The sequence below is a fragment of the Anthonomus grandis genome, chromosome 11 (genome assembly GCF_022605725.1).
Source record: "Anthonomus grandis grandis chromosome 11, icAntGran1.3, whole genome shotgun sequence".
In the NCBI taxonomy this organism is placed as follows: Eukaryota; Metazoa; Arthropoda; class Insecta; order Coleoptera; family Curculionidae; genus Anthonomus; species Anthonomus grandis.
This window is the reverse complement of record NC_065556.1, coordinates 25168408-25191791: the sequence shown is the minus strand read 5'-3', so window position 1 is coordinate 25191791 and position 23384 is coordinate 25168408. Positions and strand designations below refer to the sequence as shown.

The window sequence follows — 23384 nt, the reverse complement described above, 5'->3', positions numbered from 1 at the left end:
GACATCTATTCTAGATTGTTAAACCCCCCCACAAATGCATCAATAACCCAACAGAATTTTGCAAATGAGAATCAGTTATATCTAAACTTTAATAAATGTTATATATTATGTTTATCTCGAGGAACTTCAGTTATTCATTACAACCACAAATTAGGAAATGACTCGTTCTCTATACATTGACAAGCTAATTATTAATTGTAAAAGAACCTTAGGTTTTATTACCAGACAATGAGCAAGCTTTCAAAATAATAAAACAATTATCACACTTTATTATTTCTGTGTGTAATAAGCTATAATTCACATCAATAATATGAAACACTAGATACAGAAACAGCATTAACAGGAAATGTAGAATTAATTTTTAAGGTCATAAACGTCTGATATTTAAGATTATCTAAGATTATTATCAACTTAAACTCTTCAAATATTCCTTCTAAAGTTATGCCTAATGTACCTGCACGTAGGCTTAGAAATTGTGATCTCTTTTGTATTCCATACTGTAGAATAAATTATTACTAGAACTCTCCTTTGGTAAGACTGATAAGAACTGTTAATTTGCACTGTAATGATTTTAGCCTAGATTTCTTTACGATAAATTTGTTACAATTTAAAAATAGACCGAAACTTAGGTTCCTAGAATTAGATAAGTCATAACAAACCAATGCTGTATAAAATTAAATTTTATATTAAGTATTTAGCTCGATATTAATTAAAAATTGTTATATAGACAAAATAATTCCAGAATATTAGTGTGGGTTTCGAAGTATAGCAACTGCCTTAATGAAGGTAATAAATGACATTTTTGAAGCATACGCTGCTTATTTTGCTCAACTACTTAAGAGCATTCGATGTGATTTATTATCAGTTACTGGTTTCTAATCTTAAATTTTATTGAGTTCAATTTACCCGCTCTAGAATAACTTATCTATCTCAAAGAAAACAGAGTATATCATAAAAAGGTAATTGTTTCGAAAGGCTAAATACTTTATCTCGGGTTTCGCAGAATTCGATTTTGGAACATTTACTTTTTATTATCTATATGTCTAAGTAACCTCTTGTTAAAATATTGCGAGATTGTTGCTCATGCTGATGATACGTCGCAGCAATAGAATTGTTTCTGAAGATAAAATTAACCAAAATTATGCATAACTTAAATGGATACAAATCCCATTTATTTATTATAGTAAAAAATATTTAGAATTTGCTTAGGGTAACCCAAGTAATTCCTTTTGAGTAATGAGTAAGCCTATAAAAATAACCTTTATTTTAAATTATGTATTTGCAAGTGCTGGGCTTGAGATTTTTGATCAGTAATGAGTAAAAGTTCATTTGCAAAGAGAATAAATTATTTAGCACAAATTTTGAATGACCTCATTAAATATAGTTCCTAGTGATTTATTATAATTCCAATTTTGAAAATTTAAACCTAGTGAAAAGAACCTTTTGGGAGTTCTGTTTTAAATTTAACGTGTAATATCTGAAATCAATGTATCCAAATAATTCATAACCAAAATGAATCTGATTGCACTTGTTGATTAAAATTATAAACAGTTAAAATAGATATTTAGATTATGTTTTACTAAAAACTTAAGGTAATTGAAATTCTGAATACCGGAAAGTAGGTATTATAAAAAAACATATCTTTATGCCTTACAAAGACAAAAAATATATTACTAAAGTATGTCATAAAAAGGTAATTGTTCTGAAAGGCTAAATATTTTATCTCGGGTTTCGCAGAATTCGATTTTGGAATATTTACTTTTTATTTTCTATATGTCTAAGTAAACTCTTCTTAAAATATTGCCAGATTGTTTGCTCATGCTGATGATACGTAGCAGCGATAGTATTTTTTCTGAAGATAAAATTAACAAAAATTATGCATAACTTAAATGGATACAATTCCCATTTATTTATTATAATAACAAATAGTTAGAATTAGGTTAGGGTAAACCAAGGAATTCCTTTTGAGTAATCAGTTTATCAATAAAATGTTTATTTTGAAAGTGGTGAGCTTGAGATTTTTGATCAGTAATGTATTAAGCACAAATTATGGATAACCTGATTGGATACGATTCCTAGAGATTTTTTTTTATTTTTTAAAATTTAGTTCGGGTGCAAAAAACCTTTTGGAAGTTTTATTAAAGATAAACTCAAAAAACCTATTTTACTTAGAACACTTGAGATCAATTTATACAAATAATACATAACTTAAATGAACCTGACTGCACTTATTGATTGAGTTATATATTTTATTTTACTTAGAATTTAAGGAGATTGAAATTCAGAATACCGGAAAGTAATTAACAATTTTTTTATGCTTTACAAAAACTAAAAAATGTTAAAGAGAAAACTTAATGTAATAGGTGCGTTGTTAATTTCTCATCCTCCCACAATTATTCTGATTTCCAAAATACCTGCAAACTAAAACAATAAAAGTCTAAAAGCAAATTCTTGTTCAGTTATGCTATCTTATGTAGCACTCTAATTAATTTAAAGTAGAGGTTTTTAGTAATAGAGCAAAGTATATGTTGCGCATCAACTGTTAAGTTAAGTGGTCTTCATGTAATGCCAAATCGGACAAAAGAGAAATGAGGAAACGGAAATCAAAACAAGCCATTTATACAAGGTACTTAATAGCTTATTCGCGTCGGACAAATTGATATGGCGATGAAAAAGCGTAATTTTCTTTGTCTCGCGTCTTATTGGGATGCCAAGTGGCTTGTGGTCGCAGCCACATTTTCTTCAGCATTTTTTCTCTTAGATTTCATAATACGTCCATGAATTTTGTACGGTTTCATGTTAAATACGACATAACGATATAATGTCGCTTAAGTGGATTTGTCAGTTCATTCGGTTGTTTTCTCCACCCTTGGTTAACAGAGCACAACTTACTTCGACGATTTATTCGTCGGGATTCTTGTACGTTTTAAAAGCATTTTGTGGCAAAACGGTGTCATTTTTGTTTTGTTTTTTAGCGCTTTGGCAAGATTACTTAAGAACAATACCCGTGTTGTATAATTTAAATTAATTGGAAACGCAAAACCGTGTCGCCATTATTTACGCAATGACGAAATTGATATGTAAAAGTGAGGTTTTGTCAGTTTTTGACGTTTGAGTTTGATTGACTAAAATCGCTTTTTTGCTAATAAATGTTTTAATTTTGCGTAAAATTACGGCAATTTCAGATAATTGAAAAAGAATTTTTTATTCTGTTAATTAATAAACTTCTTAATGGCACCTCTATAATATGTTTAAATAAATTTTTTTTGGTACTTCAAAATATATAAAGCAAACTTATATCGCAACCAAAGTTAAAATTTTAACGATAAGTTATGTTTGTTTTATACAATATTTTTGATATCAATTATTTGTGTTTATTCAGTACATTATAAAAAAAAAAACTAAAATACGTTAAAATTTTTAAAAACTGGTAAAACTACTAAGAATTATTTATTTATTTATTTTCTGCTTCTTGTCTTTTTTTATATGTATTATTTTTCTTTATATTTACATTTTCAGGCATTTCGAATATTTTGTTACTAAGATCCTTTATTTGAAATTTAAATTAAATTTTTTTTTATATCAAATTTATTCCAATCATTAACTGTGTAATTTTTCTATTAAATCTTTATTAAAAATTATATTTCTTTTAATGTTTTTATTTTCTGAATCTAGAATCCATTTTGAAATGCATATAAACGCAGCTCTTCAATTTTTTTTATGCATTTTTTTGAAAATATTAAATCTTAAAATTTAAGTTATAACTTTCTATTTCAAATTTTCCATTATAAAATTCAATTGAAATAAAATGGAAAACATCCATAAATCCTTGCAATAGATCAGAAATTACCTCAAGATCCAAGAAATGCCTTAAAAGCTGATGATAATGATTTCAAGGGCTTGAAATAAAATTGAAAAATACCCTGAAGAAGACTGAAGCTAATTAAATAGCTTCGAAGTAACGAATTATAACTTAAAGAAGTAACTCGAAGTATCTTAATATTAATAAAAATAACTTTAAGCCTCTAAAGTTACAAGAAGGATAATCACAACCCAGAAGAAATAGGAAACAAACTTTAAATTTCCGAATTAAATGCAATATAATTCAGTTTAGAGAGAATGAGAGTGAGAATTATTTCAGATATAAATAAAGGCTCATATCAGTCTCTAAAACCCAATCAACTTATAGGCATAAACTTTGTGACTACCATCATAGTATACTATACCCTGTATAGTAACTTAAATGCGTGAAAAGACGATTGAGAAACAGCAGTTTAATAATTGCTACGGCTGTATTGTATATTTTTTGCTCTTATAATTGTTAATTTCATTATATTTTTATTTACTGAATCTGTCTTAAAGTGTATTTAAATATGTTTAAATTGAACTACTTAATAGTAATATTACTTTTTTATATACAGGGTGTTACTAAAGGTATGTCATAATTTGAAAAGGACATTCCTGGACCGATTTTAAGTCAAAAAGTTCATGTAAACAGGGGTCCTAAAGTGATTAGTTTTTAAGATACGGGGTGTTAAAGTTTTATTTTTTTTTTCGTTTTTAAAAAATTTTTCAAATACGGTTTAAAATATTGAACTGAATTTTGGCACAGGATGTTATGGCATAAAAACACATTTTTAAGATGTTCACCTACTTTTTTTTAGCAACCAGTGGCTATGATGAACTTTTAATACAATTTTATAAAAAAAATACTACGTCATTGACTTACGAAAAAAATTATGATTTTATCTTATATATATACATATTTTATAAATATAAACCAAGGCATATGAATTTTAATATAAAAACTCACCTGTTTCTTTGGTTCATACTTATTTTCTCTCTCATTTTGCTTTAATAATTGTTCAGTTTACTGTTTTTCTTTGTCACATTTAATTTTTCGGATATTTTAAATATTTTACGAATTAAATCCTTAGTAATCTATATCTATTTATTTTAAAATGTAGTCAAATCATTCAGTCATTTATAGTCTTTTTTTTTAGTAATTTTAAAAATTAGGTTTTTGTTTTTATAATTATTTAACTTCTACTAATAAATAAATTTTATTATCTGTAATTTTACGAATTCCTTGAGCTCTTAATATATTTGGTTAATATTTTTGATTTTTTGGTATGTTAAATTTCACATTCTACTTTTCTTTATTTTATCATTTTTATTTAAATTCTTTTATTTTCTTTTATTTACTATTTATTAAAATTATTTATTTTTAATTCGTGAATTTTTAAAATGCTGAATTTGATTTTTTGCTGTTAAAATTCATAATTATTAACTTTATCGCTTTAGAATCAGAATAGAGGGATTTAGTACTTAAGTGTATGAACAAACAAACTAGATAAAGGTTTGTACAAAAATTACTAGTGGGTTATCTTATGTTTTTACTTAATATAAAAAACAAATTCAAATAAGATCTATTAATATTAAAATTTTTTCTATTATTTATTTTTTAAACGAAATAATCAGCAATTGAGCCTTAGGATGAAAATATAAGGATTTTTTGTTGAATATAGAAGTGTATGAGTAAACAAACTAGGGGTTTCTAATAAAATTACTAGTAGGTTATTACACATAGAATTTAAAAATATATCGAGAAATCAACTGACAGTTTCTGCGGATATAACTAGATCTATTTCATGCTTAAGGCATGATATAGATCTATGAAAATAGTTAAATAAAGAAACGGAGTTTAATGGATCATGATCCATATACTGAATATAATTAAATGTATAATGGAAGAAATTAGGGATTTTTGAAAAAATACTAGTAAGTTATCTTATGTTTGCAAATAAAATATATTAAAAATAAAATATATTCTATTCTCCTAATATTTATTTTCAAATTGAAATATTTAACAGCAATTATATTATTTTTAAATACAAAAAAAAACGAGAAAAGAGATTTATACTACAGATTGTTGTTCTTTGGAAATGCAATAGAAGCACGATTAAATTATTTTTTTTGTACTATTTTTTACTATTTTTGTAAGATTATTATTATTTATTGAATATGAATTTTAATATAAAAACAACTTGTTTTTTGCTTTAGTATTATTTTTTTAATTGTTTAATTTAGGGTTTTTTTGGCACTACTGATTTTTCGGGCTTTTCAACTGTTTGACTTATTAGTATTAATTTAAAATTTTAATTTTACCTATTTTCTAAAATGTATTGAAATGCAGTATTAATTCATAATATTTCAATATTGAGAGTTATTTTTGTTATTATTTAACTTTACTTTAACTAAGTTCATTATTAATAAATTTTTTCGAAATAAAGCTTTTTGAAAATTTAATTACTAATAACTTAATTTTTTGATATTTGAAATTTATATTCTATTTTTTTCATTTTTATTTTAAGTTAAGATTCTATCATTCTGTTATTCGCTCTATATTATATTTTTTTACCTATTTTTTAAGTACAAAAATTAAAAAAAAACGAAGCCGTAATTTTGTTTGACTTGGAAATTTATTGAGTATTTTTGAAAATGAAGCTTAAAAAAATTATAAAATAAGAAAAAATCATACAAGGAAACCTACAGATTCGACTTCCAAAGAGTGAAAACTTTTGCATTTATGGGTTTACGAAAACAAATATTCTTTATAAAAACCCCTTTTTGTGGTCAAACGACTCAAAGAACCTTGGTTTATCAAATTTAAAAAAATATAAAAAAAGCAACAAGTACCTTTAGGTGTGATGATTTTATGAAAAATAATTGAATTGATACTGTTTTTGGATTTCAAAAATTTACAAACTTTAACCCAACGCCTAAATGTACAGAGCATTTAGATTTTTATAGAGATATTTTTTAAAAAAGCTATAAGGGGGACTTTATTTCCAGTATTTTTTCGTAGCCACTTTTTCCTCAAACCTCTTGGATTACTGCTTTATAAAAACTTAAAGCATATTTTATAAGCTCAAGAGAAAAAAAACTGAAAAGAATCATACTGTTCCCTCCCACATAGCCCAAAAAAAACCATATTATACGAACGGGGTTGAAAATTTCCCCAACTCAATTTCCCTTTATGGTATCAATAATAAATAAGGCGTTAAACGATAGGTTCTGTGAAAGTTTACGCATTATTCAGTGGGTTTTAAGGTAAGGTTGACAGCTGAGACCCGGAGGCGTTTTAAAGTGTGGAAATGTGTGCGGGCCGGGAGGAATCCCGTGTCATATAAAGTTCAACGGATATTCTATTTTGACCAGAACGAAAATATTGCGGATTTTCCTCGTTTAAGCAATAAAATTAAACAGCTTTAAAATATAAGAAGAAGCAGAAGGTTTTACCCGTTTCTCTTCGACTTCAAAGCTATAATTATTAATTGCACCGTACTAATTAAAATCGTTGGGATTCTGTTTATCCGTTGCTCGCTCCCCAAATAAGGGTACTAATTACCGTAGCGCCCGCGTAGTTTAATTACAGCTTTAATTAATTATGAAAGCTTCATTGTATCAACACCTAACGCTATTTAGATAATGCTTCCCGCCATTACGCAGGCCGGCGGAGCCGAGAGCTTAGCGTATTGCCTAATTTGTTTTCGCGAAAATGGCGGTAGATTTATGTCGGGGGAAAGTTTGGGAAACTCGCTATATAAAATTAACCGGCGTCCTGACAAATTCGAAACAAGAAACGACTTTGGAAAATAAATTACCGAAAGGGCGGGGGAGCCGAGCGGCGGGGCTTCTTGTCAAATTTAGGCGGGGTGGTTGGTGTTAATTGGACGAATTTTCGGTTGGATTTTCATTTGGTAGTCATTAATATTACCGGATTGTCAGATCTATATTAATATGGGTGTTTGTTAGAGTCAAGAAATTTCAATTGACAGCAGACATCCATTTATTCAAAGAGACCTAGATTCTAAAATCTAAACTACAAAAAGTTGGTCATACGTGTTTCACTCCTAAGAGCATCCTCAGACCTAAAAATTACGTCGCAAATAAACTAAAATAAAAAATATTTTCTAAAGCGGGGTTCGAACCTAGCCGCGAAATACGCTTCTATCTTAATAGTCCTATGGTTGGAACCTATCATAAAATAGTTTTAACACTAATTAAAAGTCTTGCTTAATGGTAAATCTATTTTGTAATTCTAATGTACATAATTTAAAACTTAAAACTAAAGTCGCACACTTACAAATACCCATGCCAAGTCTGGGACTCGAACCCAGGGCCACACGATTGCTAGACTCTCGTGTACCTATTTGTTATTATAAAAATAATGATAGTAGAATTACAGTCTATTTTAAAAAAAAATCTTATGAATTTTTCAACATTAAATAATTTTGATTTGATGTAATTTAATGAAGATCATTGCAAAAGTATTTGGCAATTTACTATATAAAATTATATAGTTACATCGTCATTAGAGAAAAAATAAACCTAACCCAACTCAAGCCTAAGTCTCGGTCTCAAAATATATATATTTTGTTATATGTCCCGAAAGTTACATGTTTCACCAGATCTACAATAAACAGAAAAACACACGTAATTACACTAAAACAAAATCAAAGTTTAAAATTAACTTATAAACTAGTAATAACACTCACGAGAAGACCTGCTTGGTACTGACAAAAAAAATTTAAAATCGGAAAATACCAACATATTTTATAATAAAATATTTGTAATTTGTAAATAATATTTGTGATTTTACATCGTCCTTGTAAAATTACAAATATTATGTAACATATGAGTTTTACATAATACAAAAATGTATTTTTCCTAGAAGCTTTCTAAAAAAAATAGTGCAAAATTAAGCTGTTATAAAAATATCTAGTTATTTTAAATGAAGTTTGTAACGTTACGTTAAAATTATGTAAATTGTGAAATTACGGTAATGTAAAAATCAATAAGAGTCTTTTCTAAGATATTAGTTTCATAATTGTAAACTTTACTTTATTTACATTTGTTAAACTTAAAATAAAATTTATAATTATTACAGTAAAAAACCTTTAAGGGTCCATCTACTGAAAAACGTTTTAGAATTACTATATTAAATGTTAATACTTTATTGTTATTAATTTAAATATTAATTAACAATTTTATTCATTTCACAGATTTTTGGCTTTTTCATAAGAAAAATCAAGTAAACCTAAATGATCATACAGGATTTAGTAATTTGAATGTTAATTAATTAATTTACAATAAAATTTCGTAAATTTACTTCGTCATTGTTGAGTGTATTATATTTACATGTGATTCACGGATGAGTATCACGGATTTTTGATATCTTCGTAAGAAAACTAACTATACTCGCCAGCACAAAATTCCGCCACCCTGAAATATTGGCCAAGTTTGATGTTTTATAAATTTTTTATTTTTTATCAGATTCTCACGATTTTGCCATCAGTTTTTAGATACATTTGTTGTGATTTTTTATAATCATTTTGTAAAGTAGCATTTTTCGATTAGGCTATATTATACAGGAGTAAAACAAACTGTTGTTTTTTCTCGTAATTTCAAAAGACCCTGTAGGAAAATTAAGGTGGATAATTCTGTTTACATACTGTTCCTTGTATATAATATAAATAAAAATAATAAAATATAATAAAAAATTTGCAGCTCGCAGCAGAAATGAGATAATGGAATGAATCAAAAATCGAAATGTTTAGAATACATCAAAGATTACAAGGAACAGTATGTAAACAGGATTATCCACCTTAATTTTCCTACAGGGACTTTTGAAATTACGAGAAAAAACAACAGTTTGTTTTACTCCTGTATAATATAGCCTAATCGAAAAATGCTACTTTACAAAATGATTTTAAAAAATTAAAAAATGTAGCGCGTAACTCGGTTCAAACCAATTTATTTCCAACCCGTGTGAGTCATACCTACTATCCAACCAAAACAAAAATTACTAAGTCCAGACAAGCAAATTTTGTTTTAAAAGATTCAGAGATTTGGTGGCCGCCAGCTTTTAGACAGCGGAGAAGGTAGTGGGAGAAATTTTAATAAGAGCGCCACTTGATTTAAGTATTTTACACCAAACCCTGATATATTATGATGGTAATATAAGCCCCCCTTAATCAAGAAAATTATGACCTATATTTATGCTTGTACCTAGATCCTAAAAGCTGAAAATAATTTGGGAAAAATTCAAATAACAATCCATAGGTCCACCAGATTGATATAATCATCCAAGAATTTACATAGTCACTTTTATTTGGTTGTAACATTTTGCAATGTCTCGTTTTCTTGTCTTGTCATGAATGTGCCTAAAAGTATTACTAGTATTAGTAGTAACATTTTCAGGCCTATTTATATTTAGTTGAGCATCCTTCAGTCTTACATAAAACTCATCATCTTCTAATCCCCATCCCCAATACCTATTAGACAGGCCATTAACTAAAGCAAAATGTTCCCTATCAACAAAATTGCCCCAATGAATTTCTCATAATGATATCTTGGATGTAAGTTAGGTGCTGCCACATGAAAAGGTTGATCTGGATATGAATAATTCAGCTGCTTATTAAGAGGCAACAAATCAACATCATGCATCACAATATAGTCATATTCATTCTTAGTATATAGGTATCCAACATTAATAAGGGAAGCCCTATTGAATCTGAATGAATCGACATGATTCAGTACAAAAATGTCCTTGGTCAGTGAGGAATTTGTGGATAAATGGGGCGAATTGAAGCAATTCTTCAAATCTGTTTCTAAAGGGCACTAATACTGCTAACTTGTGCTCAGAGGATGCTGGTTATTTTAATATTTCAATTTTTTCATGATGGCATTGTTCGTTTACAAGGAGTTTATAGCTGAGAATCACTGTTGAAAAGAACAAGACCTCTACCAGACAAATAAGGACGGAATTAAATGGAAATCGGGACAATTTCCGACGTAACACCCGCATCATTTGTGGCCCTAGAGGATCCGATTTCCCACAATTACGACATCTTTTAAAAAATACATTTTTTTAATGTTTTTTGAAATTTCACAACGAACTTTCGATTTGTTTTACTCCTGTATAATATAGCCTAATCGAAAAATGCCACTTTACAAAATGATTTTAAAAAATCACTGAAAACTGATGGCAAAATCGTGAGAATCTGATAAAAAATAAAAAATTTATAAAACATCAAACTTGGCCTTTGTGCCGGCGAGTGTATTAAGAATAAATAAAAACTTAAATGATTATTCGGAGGCAATTCATACTTTTAATTTTAAATCATAAATTTATTATTATTTTAAATTACATTACACTTAATTTAACATCAATATTGTAATACTGTTGTATACTACCAATTTGTAAAATTGAATTTTTATATTTGTAAACCTTACTTTATTTATATTGACGATTATTAATATCGCATTGTAAAATTTAAAAATAAAATCGCTATTGGTTAGAGCAAAGCATTTAGATTTTAAGTTATATAATTATTAAATTACTAATAAAACTGTACATATTAAAAATTAACATCAGAAGTTTTTATAACGTGCATATATAGTTGATGTGTACTTAAATTATTTAAATACACATCAACATTATAGAATTGTAACACTGCAAAAGTTATAACTATCATTTTGTAAAATCGCATCCTTGTGATTGTAAAATTTATTATATTTATACGTGTAATTAATATTTTCAGATTATCAGATTTAAAAATAAAAGGATATCAGTTACAGTAAGAAAACCTAATAGATTTATTTATTGAAAAACCTAAAATAATAAGTTTACTTTGCGTTTAAAAATATTTTAGAAATAATAAACTAAAGTTTAATATGTTATTGTTATTAAGCGAAATATTAATTCAAAAATTAATTTTTGTGGGAACAATCGAGTAAACTTAAAGGATCATATAGAAGCAATTAGTAATTTTTAAGTAAATTCACCTCAACATAATAAAATTACAACAATTTCAAAATTATTATGATAAAGACTAGATCCGATTTTCAAGATACTTTTAATGAATTAAAAAAAATTAAAATATTAACATTTTTTAATTTATCTAATTTAATTAGAAGTTAAAAAATTAACATTAAATGTAAATTTACAAACTTTTTACAAAATTACATCTATTATACTTACTACAAAATTTACTTGTTTTTTGCGAATTGCGATGAGTTTTATTTTATTAAAAAAAGTGTAACAACAATGTATTTTTTCATGAATTTTTTCATCAATTATTAATAATTCTAGATTTTCTTAAGAATTTTGACACTTTGACATAACATAAATAAAAATTTTAATTTCAGATATATTCTTTTTTAAAAAATTAATACAATTAAATGACCACAGGTATTTTATTCATTTAATTAAATGATAATCGTAAGTAAAAAAGATTTGACAATTTGAAGTCAAATTAATTAAATTCCCTTTTTTTGTAAAAATTTAAGTTAAAAGTTTGTAAAAACACATCATCTTTGTAATTAATTTATAACTAGTACAAGTTTCTTTTGTGTAATAGTTTTACCTTATTGCTAGTAATTGTAACATAAAAATGTAAACAGATAATTATTGGGTTTTTATATGAGTATTCACATACCTGATGATTTTCATGGCCTATTTGTTATATGAAACTATACTATTAAATGAGAATAATTTTACATGAAGATTAAATTAGGTAAAAAAAATGTGTGTCAAATTTAAAAACTTAGGCAAAATGTAGAAACATAATAACTTCCATAATTAATAAGAACCTATAGTAGATGTTGACGGACATGGATAATAAATTAAATAATATATATAACTGATTCTACATCAACGAATTATTAACACTAATAAATAGAAATTGTAAAATATCGGTAAAAAATAAAAAATTAAAGAGTTGGACATAAACAATAAGCATATTTTTGTAACAAGGAAAAATTGTTTTTGTATGAAAAGGATATTCAATATTTCAAGAATTTTAGATGTTATCCTAAGTTTTTATGTCCACATCAATTATGTCATGAGAAAATTTCTGAAAGAAACGTTTGTACAATACTAGTGCACTGTCTCATTTGTAATTCTATGCTACTCTATTAATGGCTTTTTTGACTGTTAGTTACTGAGAAACAGGAAAAGAAGATAATATAACTATTATATTAAAATGCAAATCTAAAGAACTCTTACAAGAGTATGTTCAACAGTATCTATTTCTGAACTAGAAGCAGAAAAACAAGAGAAGAAAAGTGGTTTGTGGAGTCTATTTTGTAGCAGAAGAACTTGTAATATACCACCTATTAAGGAAGATATTATAATAAAGCTGAAAGGTATTTAAGGTAACAAGAAGGACGAGTTCATGATCTAAAGTTTACAGATCCTTAAGGTATTTATATATTCAAGTTGGTTTTGTGAAAACTGAGCAATAATAAATTTTATTTTCCTTAAGTATGAATCTCCAAAAAAGAGAGTGTGGATCACACTCTACTTCACTTAAAAGAGTTTTTGGTTCACAGAGTCGAACTACTAGTATCTTGTAAATAATTTTGTTATTAGACTTAAAAGATTTGAAGTTCAAATATCCGATCTTAAAAAGTTTGATCTTAGCACGGCATTTCTTAAAAATTCTTGCTTTTTTATTAAACACCTTCAACATCAATAATGTCTTGAGGTTTCTGTAAGCAGCAAATAAGGAATCTTAACCATTAGCTATACTGTATATCTTTTAGCGAAGACCATACCAGACTACCAAAAAAAAAGCCATCATACCAACGATAACGCGACAATATTTCAACTGGTTGTTAATGGCCCTAAAGATTCGGATATAAAAGATTAGTCAAAATAAGTGTACGGATAAAGTGGCTCTAAAAAGTAACATCTTTTTTCGTTGTCGATTAAAACCGTAGTTATGTCGAGTAGTTCCATTCGAAAACAAACAGCCTCCACTTTTAATTACCTGTCCGGTAATGGACGTACCGTGTTAAACAGGACCGACTGGCGCCGATCGCTGACAATTGACAGCCGCCCCACAACGAGAATATATTTACAAGAACAACCCGTTCTGGTGGTTCTGTCCTTTTTCAGCTTGTTACTTATCTACCGCAATTCTGTATCTTCGGGTTTTAATTTGAAGGAATCTCTTAATAGCTTTAATGATATTAATTGTAATTATAAGGTAGCGTGATGGTTTTAAATTTAATCGCTAGGGTTCGGTACTAAATGAAACCACCGTTTTTTTTTAATTGGACGACGTTTCGCGATATTTTATTGCTTCATCAGGTGCTAAAATGAGAACTATAAGTAATTTAAATAACTATGACACAAAAAGTAGAAACTATAATAAAATACTTGCTAATTGGAAATCTGTTTGTATAATGGTACTTTGCTTATAAAACGCATAGAAGTTATGAGAAAAAACTAACATCAATTTGCTTTTAGTTATAACGTCACTAATATCGTAGTTGTTAACTTTAAAGCAAAACTTCAATCATAGTTCAAGTGAGGAAACAATTTTTAAAATGTTTTCAAGTTTTGGCATAATTTATTTGTATTTATAGTAACACAAAATTGGTAAATCTCCTATCAAATTACATCAATTCATAGTGTTACATACTAATGCAAGAAAATTACACAAAGCTTATATTACGCTTCAGATATGCGTAATATTCCTGTGAAAAAAATATTTTATAGCAATTTGTATTAAATAAAACACCTTTCGACAAACAATAAGAAAATCTTAATTAATACTATAATTATTTAAAAAAAGGTTAAACCCGTTACCCGGAAAATATTATTAGTAAATATATAAAAAAATTTGTAAATTTACAAATTATAAGCAACTTTTTTTAACGAAATTTCCATCCAATGTAAAATTATATATAGTGTGTATCAGCGAAATGGCATAAATTCCATAATAAATAAATAGAAGCATCAAAACATCTCCATAATAATTACTGAGCAAGAAAACTTAAAGCCATATGAAATTAAAAAATAAATAAATAAATCAAATTGTGTTCTTCACTTTGGTATAACATGATTGGCCTTGGAAATAGTCATTAATTGCTTATTAAAAAAATGGTTCATTTAACAGACACTTAGAAAATAATAATTCTATAAATGGTATGTAGTATATATATTTAAAATAGCCTATAATTGTTTATAGAGATAATACATGGACACAAGTAGAAGTTGGTCGCTTATTTCATGAAAAATTTCCCAATTTTCCTTCTACTACCTCAAGACATGTAAGGCATATTAAAAAAGCAGTAGCGAATGCAATAAGTGATGATACCAAATTGAGTATTATGCTTGAGTTTGAGGAAAATCCATATACTTCTGGTGGAAAATCAGCGCTAATGTTCGATCTTTCATTTCTCAATTATTCAAACATTGAAAGAAAATAAAATGCATCTCTATAAAATGATAATAATAATAACTCAGGAATTCACGGAAGACGATTTTGATCTTCCATGTGAGGGCTTTTGGTAAACAAATTATAGTACAATTTAGTAATTATATTAAAGATCCAATCAAAGCATATTTTGTTTTCTGATGAGTGCATATCTGCACATTTGACAAAATTGGTGCTATTAATCAAGGTCAATGTTTACGCAGTAATTATTGGAGATCATATCATAGGTTCTTTGTTCATCGATGCCAACTTAAATGGTGATAATTGTTTAAGGTTAATTTAAAATATTGTCGTCCCAACGATGAGAAACTTATATCCTGATCCAGCAAATCCATCAGAGCATCAGCCCATTACCAAATCCACAGACGAGGACCGATGTAATGGACAGCATGATCACCTGATCTGACATCATTAGACTTCTTCTTATGGGGATACGTCAACAAGATAATTTAACAAACTAAGAGCCTTGACTTAAAAAGACAAATAACGAATGCGATTAGATCGTACACGCTGGAGATGTTCAGTAACGTTAAAATAAATTTCTTTTCAAGATTAGGACTTTTAGATTAGATATATGTAGATTAAGCGTATAAGAATACATCGCAATAATTTAGAGTCATATAATAAAATTTCAGAGATGAACTCGCTGGTTTACCAAGTAGTTCAAGAGGCATCACTAGATGGCTAAGTTACTTAACATTTTTACTGATTTAGAATAATTCTTAGGTATTTAGAAGACACTTCATTAACACATGCTCCTTGGTACCCTGCAATTGATCTAAACTGATCCTAGCTACGGCTTTTTTTATTGCAGCCACGTAAGACTTATGCTATTCTTTTATGGTAGATTAACCATGTAGTTTCTCAGTTATGTACTAAGTAATTTCTTATATACTGGATCACATCATTATGTCAAAATAGTTTTCAGCACGACTAACTGCTCATATGATACTATTGTGCTGTAATCCTTCTGAAATCTGAAAGTTCTAGTTCACAGTAAAATATAATTGGATAATTTTCTACTGAGTTTTCCAATATGTCAATTTCTGGAATGTATTCTAAACTTCTCATGCTCATTGACGTTAAAGCATCTTAGCTACCTATAGTTCTTACTTCATAAATAATTGCTCCAAATTGAACCAAATCGTGAGTTTTTAAGCATTGGAATTTCAGCAATGAATTTGTCTTTAGGATAACTTTAAAACGTTTGTAAGTACTTTTCTTTGGTTTTCTTTTCACTGCTAGTCAATGTACCTTTACTAGAAGATACACTATTACCATCAGTTACAGAACCTTGGTCTTTAATCATCCTCATCTGTCCAATACTTGACGTTTTTCAGTGGCTCTATTGAAGAGGACCAGAATGAGGTTTAGTTCATTTAAAATTTATCGCTTTAATATTTTACTTCTCAGATTCCTTGGTTTAGTTAATCCATCACGAAACTGCAAATAATATGCAGATTACGTAGTGTTTCTACTACGATATTGGAGCCCCTTTTATTAAGGTCCTCACTAATTGTTTAAGTTTTGGCATTAAGGAAAATGGAAGCTGTAGATTTTATTTTGTATTCATATTCCGATACTGCATTATAGTGGTGGTGTTTCAATAACTTACTGTGATATGTTTATTTATTTATTGACATCATTCAATACATAAACTCTAATAATAGAGTGGAAAAAAGTACATATAAAAATGGTAATACCTTAGATTAAATTACAATTTATATTGACTAACAAATTATTAAATACTTAAGAAAGTGAAAATATCTACACATTTAGCAATTTTTTTTAATAATGAGCAATCCATAGTTGAATATATCACACTGAACCTATATATGTTACGAGCTCTTCGTAAAGGCAAATATTTAATGATGTTGGTTCTAGGTCGTACAAGATAAAAGTTTCGAGGACTGTGAGCTGATAGACGAGGAGTGTGTAAATTTAGAAGTTGCAAGGTCCTCGTCTTCGTAAGAATTGAAGATCTGTTTATCCCGTTTCTTTTGTAAAGGTCTTAACTGGAACCTTTAAAGCTAAGAATCAAGTGAAAAGCCAACTTCGGGGTACACTTTTTCGCATTTACACCAAAGAAATTGAGGAAATTTACGCTGTATAGTTTTAAGTAGTTAAATCTGGTTTTTATAGTATGCCGACCAGTATTAATAAAATTGAACGAATATAGCGAAAGTATCAAGAGTATAATGCTAGAGATATTGTAAATGGGAGTTCCTAAGAATGAAGCCTATCATTTTATAAATTCTTTTTATGGTATTTTCGATATACAATTGAAATATAAGTGAGCTATCAAATGTAAGTCCCAGGTCCTTAAACTTAGTTGATCTAGGTTGGATCTCAACTTCAATTTTATACCGATAAGTAATACAGTCATTTACTATCAGTAGAGGTCCTAATTAGAGCCATGTGCTCCACTTGAAGGAGCTATTATTTCACGTATCAAAGCATTCAATTTATTAAGAGCGAATTGTAAGATAGGAAAAAATAAGAGCAGTTAAAATACCTGAAACCTCAAATTGATGAGAAAGATTTGCTGTAAGAATACAATGGCCAAGGCAATCGAAAGTTCGTGTCTATGATGTAAGTGTCACACCAAAGGTTCCAAGCATAGAATCACTAGATTGCATTAATTTGAGAGTGACCATTTATAAATTCTGTGATCATAATAAGGTTAGAATTAATGGATCAGCCATGATGATTGAAGGATCCGCTCAAACACTTTAGAGACGTTTTTAATAAAAGTGATTGGCCTATAATTATCGATGATGTTTTTTACTTTTTTTATAGTTAAGAATAATTTTTGATTTCTTCAAGAACAGAGGAAACTCTCCAGTTTTAAGAAGAAAATTAAACAATATCGTCAGAGTTTTATAAAAATTATACGAGAAATCTTTATTCTTTATTATGTACTATCTCATTACTTTAACTATTATTATTCTTTATTCCATTGACAAAAACCGAGTTACTAAGAATTGTCAATTAAATGATTTTAAATGAAGATGCACAAGAACCGATTTAAAGGAAAAAGGTTAACTGGAGTCAATTACCATCACAATAAAACACACGTTTTTCCACATAATATCAGCCAAAGTTCTATTATTGAAACAATCATCGACGCCAAAATCATTTTGTTAATTGAACGAAACTCACGGGGAAAGTTCGCCGTCTGGAGCGACATCATGTCGTTCTTTCCCTCATTCGTTCTTTCCATCTAAATAGGACCCTAATCGAATTTGTTACGTTTATTTCCCTGCTTTATTTCGTTTCTTGCGGTTGTTCGGATCTGTTTTCTGTCTGACAATCTCTATTAACATGCAATCCGGAATAGATTTAAATTCGGTTAGGAAAGTTTCGCGTACATTGTTATTCGGCACGATAGGAGGGAGAGTCAAAAGTAAGATATAACGTTATGAAATATCTTAAAAGATTCAAGGAGTTCTACTTCCGGGGTGTATAACCAAAAATCACTTTCGGTAATTTGTTTTTTTTTTGTTTTCTTACCTCCATTTCGTTCGTCTGTTCTGGAACCACGTTTTGACCTGCGCGTCGGTCATCTTCAAGGTTTTCGCTAGGGCCGCTCTTTCTGCTGATGCCAGGTACTTTTGTTTGTGAAACCTTTTTTCCAACTCGGCTATTTGTAACCTCGTGAAAGAGGTTCTGGGCTTCTTTCGTTTCGGTGGTGTCCTGTTTTGGTAGGGATGACCTATCCTTCTTGTCATCGGAAAGGAAGCTGAAAAGAAGTTAAATTATTTAGATAAATTTTTGTTCTTTTTTTCGCATTAGTGTATTAGCTTATGTAGAAATTTGATATTAGTCTATGGTCGCCAAGTAAAAATGCCATTAAGGAAATTCGAGAGTTTCAGTGATAAAAATTTCAATAATTGTGATAAATGAATTCAACTCAATAAACTATAAATTTGAAAAACATCAAAATACTAAGAATTCTAAGATATAGTCGCTAAGTAATTCTTCTCCGTTTTCTCTGATCCTGAATGGTTTCTTTCCAGGCCATCTTTATTAGCTTTAAATGATTACTTCTCTGGATATGTTTCAATAATCTTAATCTGTTGCTCATACTACACTTGGGATACTAATCAGGATTCTTGATTATAATTATTACTGGGTTGCTTAATAGTATTTATTTCCTTATAGTATCCGCTGTACTAATTCCACTTTAACGTTATTATCTGATGTTATTAACGCCCCCTAGGTATTGAAAAGATGGTACGTACTGGAAGTTGTACTCATTCATAGTAATATTTTGTTCTATTTGATCTCGCCTTGTGTTTCGTGTTATATGCATATACTTTGATTTTTCGCTAATTGTATTTCTTTCTATAATATCTAGATCATCTGCGTACCATTCCAGATTTAGTCTGAGTCCGCTATTGCTAAAATGTTCTTAGTTGGGTTCGTTTTACCACTTGTTTTAAGGGTAGGTTAAATAGGACCTTCTATTTTAATTGTATCATAATATGATGCTTCAAAGCATACTTTTTTAATTTCTATGAGTTTGATGGGTATTCCAATTTCTTCTAGTGCTCACCATAAGCTTGCTCTGTAGACACTATTATATACACCTATTTAAAGTATCGAATTCCCAGCATTTTTCTAGCAAATGTCTTAATTTAAATAACTGGTCTGTTGTTGATCGTTTACTTCTTAATCCCCTTCACTATTCTCCAGCTATTTTTGCATATGGTATTATTCGGTTTATAATAATGTTGGAGAGTGCGGCTCTTAATTCCTCCATCTCCCTCTTATCTTTTGAACGCGTTTATATAAAAATTTGAAGTTTGGCATACATCCTAAGCAACCTAAATACGACTTTTTGGTCCCTAGTTCATTTTGCAACAAAATGGCGGCGACACGCCATTTTGAAAAATAAAATTAAATAGAAACTCAGGGCATGCGATACATCGTTTCAAAGCTCCACACATTCAATATCTTATTTTTCGCATACTTTTTTTTAAATTAAACTTTAGGTAACACAGAAATGTAAACACTAGAAGGGTTATTTGGTATTTACACCCCAAATAAAAGTCACTATTCTCAAAAATCCAATTTGTTAAGCCGACTACTTTACAGATGACGTAATTTTTATATGAACGCGACCGAAGAATCTCTCATACTCATTTTTACAGTCGCAGCAGCTTTTTCTTATGGCAGCATTTGACCTTAGCTCGGCCATACTGCTGACTTAACATTTTGGCGGTATAAACTGGGTGTTTTAAATTATCTGTTTATAGAAATGTAACCATTTCACTACAAAAGATGTTGAAAATGTGCACCATTAACTTCAATACAGTAAAATAATCTATTGGAGAACTTTGTTGGAAAGTGGCATCAATTATTCTTTGAAGACCGAATATACTTTTTGTTTCAAGTAGCCCCATAAAAAAAGTCAAGAGGTGTAAGATCGGGCGATCTGGCTGGCCACTCGGTAGGCCCTCGACGACCAATTTACCAATTAGGGTAAGTGTTATTCAAATATTCTTTAATATTTCTGATGGAGTGAGGCGGTACCTCATCTTGTTGAAAAACTGTTTTTTGAAGGATTGTCTTCAATAATCTCAGGAATCAGTGGTTCTACTGCATTTTCCAACATGTTAAAGTAAAAGGTCCCCTATTAAATTTCAATTCAAGCTCTACTAACAACAATACATCTACAATCAAATTACACTTGAACAGGTGTAGAAAAGAAAATAAAATGCGAAAAATTCGATTTTGAAAGGCTGCCATTTTGCCATCAGTAGAAGTAAAGACTTAATATTCTAGGACCATAAAATATTCAGTGGGAGCTTTCAAACGATGCATTACATGACCACCTTTTCTATTTAATTTTATTCTATTTAATGCATAGAAAATAGAAACTACTCTGAAATATAGATTTGATGATGGGACTGTTATCTGATACCAAAGGTCTGCAGTGTGGCCAGTTCATTTGAGACATAGGAAGTGCAAATTATCAATTAAGTTAATTTCCTTGCTGAAGATATTAGATACTTAGAGTATTGAACCTAAATAAAGTAGTCCTTATATTACCCTCCAAAGGATGCAGTGACATTATTTATATTTGATTCAGCAGTTTATTTCATGCTTGATTATCTTGTGCAATCCTTTCAGCGTCATGCAGTCTTATATTTATTAAGGGAATTGTTTGGTCTACCCATTTGAAAATCGTTTGCTTTCTACTGTCTCTTCTACGATTAGTCGTTCCGCTGTTCCTGATCTTCTAGCAAAGTTACAATTTTGTGTAAAATATAATTTAAACCTCTAAACAGTGCATTTAAGCACTGGCCTCGAGAATAACAAAAATAAAAAGATAAATTTAAACAAATTTAACTAAGAATTTGTTTCTAAGCAATTTAATAAATAATAGACCCCATAAATGCTCCAACAAACAGTCATCTAACAAGGTCTTTAAAATTTTAACAAATGTATTATATGCATTTATATCTTTTACAAACTGGGGTAAGTTGTTAAAAATTTTAATTGCATCGATAATTGGATTACTTAAACCTATATTAGGGCTCACTGGGATCTTGTTTGATAATTACGCACATCAGAATAAAATAAAATATTTATGCTACATTTTTGCTGATCATGAAGAATTTTATAAATCATTTTACATTATTCAATTTCTAAAATGTCTTCTAATTTATGTAAATTCAGTTTTAAATAAATCGTGTTAGTACTGGTGAGCCAATCATAGTTAAATAATACGTTAATAACTCTATTTTTTAATATTTGTGCCTTATTAAAGTTAGTTTCAGGTACTGCAGAAACATGCCGTTTATTTTGGTTAGCAGCCTCCTAACTGGATCAATTTCTTGTAATACGGATACGTTGGTTCGGTGCTCTTACCAAGATACTCGTAAGAGTCTTCTACATAAATCCATATTTAAAAAGTCTCTATTTGATTTTGCTTGACAGTTTCTTGCATAATAAGCAAGAGAAACTAGGTGGTGAGGGCTCACTTTAACATTGGCTATTGTGATCTAACAAAAAAAGAGAATTTAATCGGAAAATTGTATGGATCAATTTCGTAATCTTCAAATATCTTCTATTGTCCAAGTCTCATCGGGAGTATCTGAGGTCTTGCAGTTAGGTCCAATATTTTTTAAATTTTCTTAGTCCTTGCAGTTGAAACGTTAAATTCTTCATATTTGCTATGATATGGTGTTTTGATATATTCAGGCTTTTGTTGGCGATTAGTGCCAAAAGAATAATTCATTATTAAATTTCTATAGGTGGTCTATTGTAAATAAGATGGAGGTTAATGCATCAAAGTATAGTCTGATTTACTCGTTAAGTTTCAATAATTCTTAGTTGCCGAAGTTTTATTTACGTTTGATAAAAGGTTAACAAAAGCTTAAAAAATGGTAGGATTTGTTTAAGGCCTGTTAACAACCTTAGAATGGGTATTTATTACTATACATAGGCCAAAGATGAGTACGAATAAGAAGATTTATACTCTTCAGTTTTCGCGCTTTAGATGTGCTACCATAACTTATACAAAGACGAATTACAGATGTGATATCATTATGGACTCCATGAAATCTACTGAATTATTGTTTTTGGTAACATTTAATGTTATTATATTTCATTAATTTAAACGTGGTTTATAAAATATGTAATTTCTTCTTTCTACTAATATACTGAATTTTTCAATAATAAATATATATAAGAAATTTGTTAAATAAAAAAAAATATATTTTTTCAATATTTAACAAAGTATTTTTATTATGAAAAAGCACTTTAAATAAATTCTTTATGTAAATATATAAATCATTAAATTAGCAGAAAAGTTAGGTTATGTATATGTGAATTTTTCGAGCGATTTTCATATATATCGAATGAAAAATTTAAAACGCAGCAGTAGAATACAATAAATTACCGGTAAATCTGTTAAACTACTAAGTGCAATTTAATGAAGGTAATTTCTAATTATAGTTGAATTTGTGTTCCCAGTCTGAGAAATGTGTTCTGAGTGGTGCAGGCTCACAAAAGAAAAAATATATTTACTTTTAATAATAACATACATTATATACCTAAATATGTTTTATTCAATAG

The 23384-nt window shown here is 28.6% G+C and overlaps 1 protein-coding gene and 1 pseudogene across 1 annotated transcript in view; both read right to left on the bottom strand.

Annotated features, from left to right (window-relative positions):
• LOC126741977 (T-cell leukemia homeobox protein 3) overlaps window positions 1-23384 on the bottom strand; it is a 68736-nt gene that overhangs the window by 8694 nt on the left and 36658 nt on the right. The window contains exon 2 of the mRNA XM_050448481.1: window positions 18810-19038. Coding sequence (XP_050304438.1) covers window positions 18810-19038 — 229 coding nt within the window. The remainder of the gene's footprint in view (window positions 1-18809; window positions 19039-23384) is intronic.
• Window positions 10160-10873, bottom strand: LOC126742078 (beta-1,4-galactosyltransferase 7-like; annotated as a pseudogene).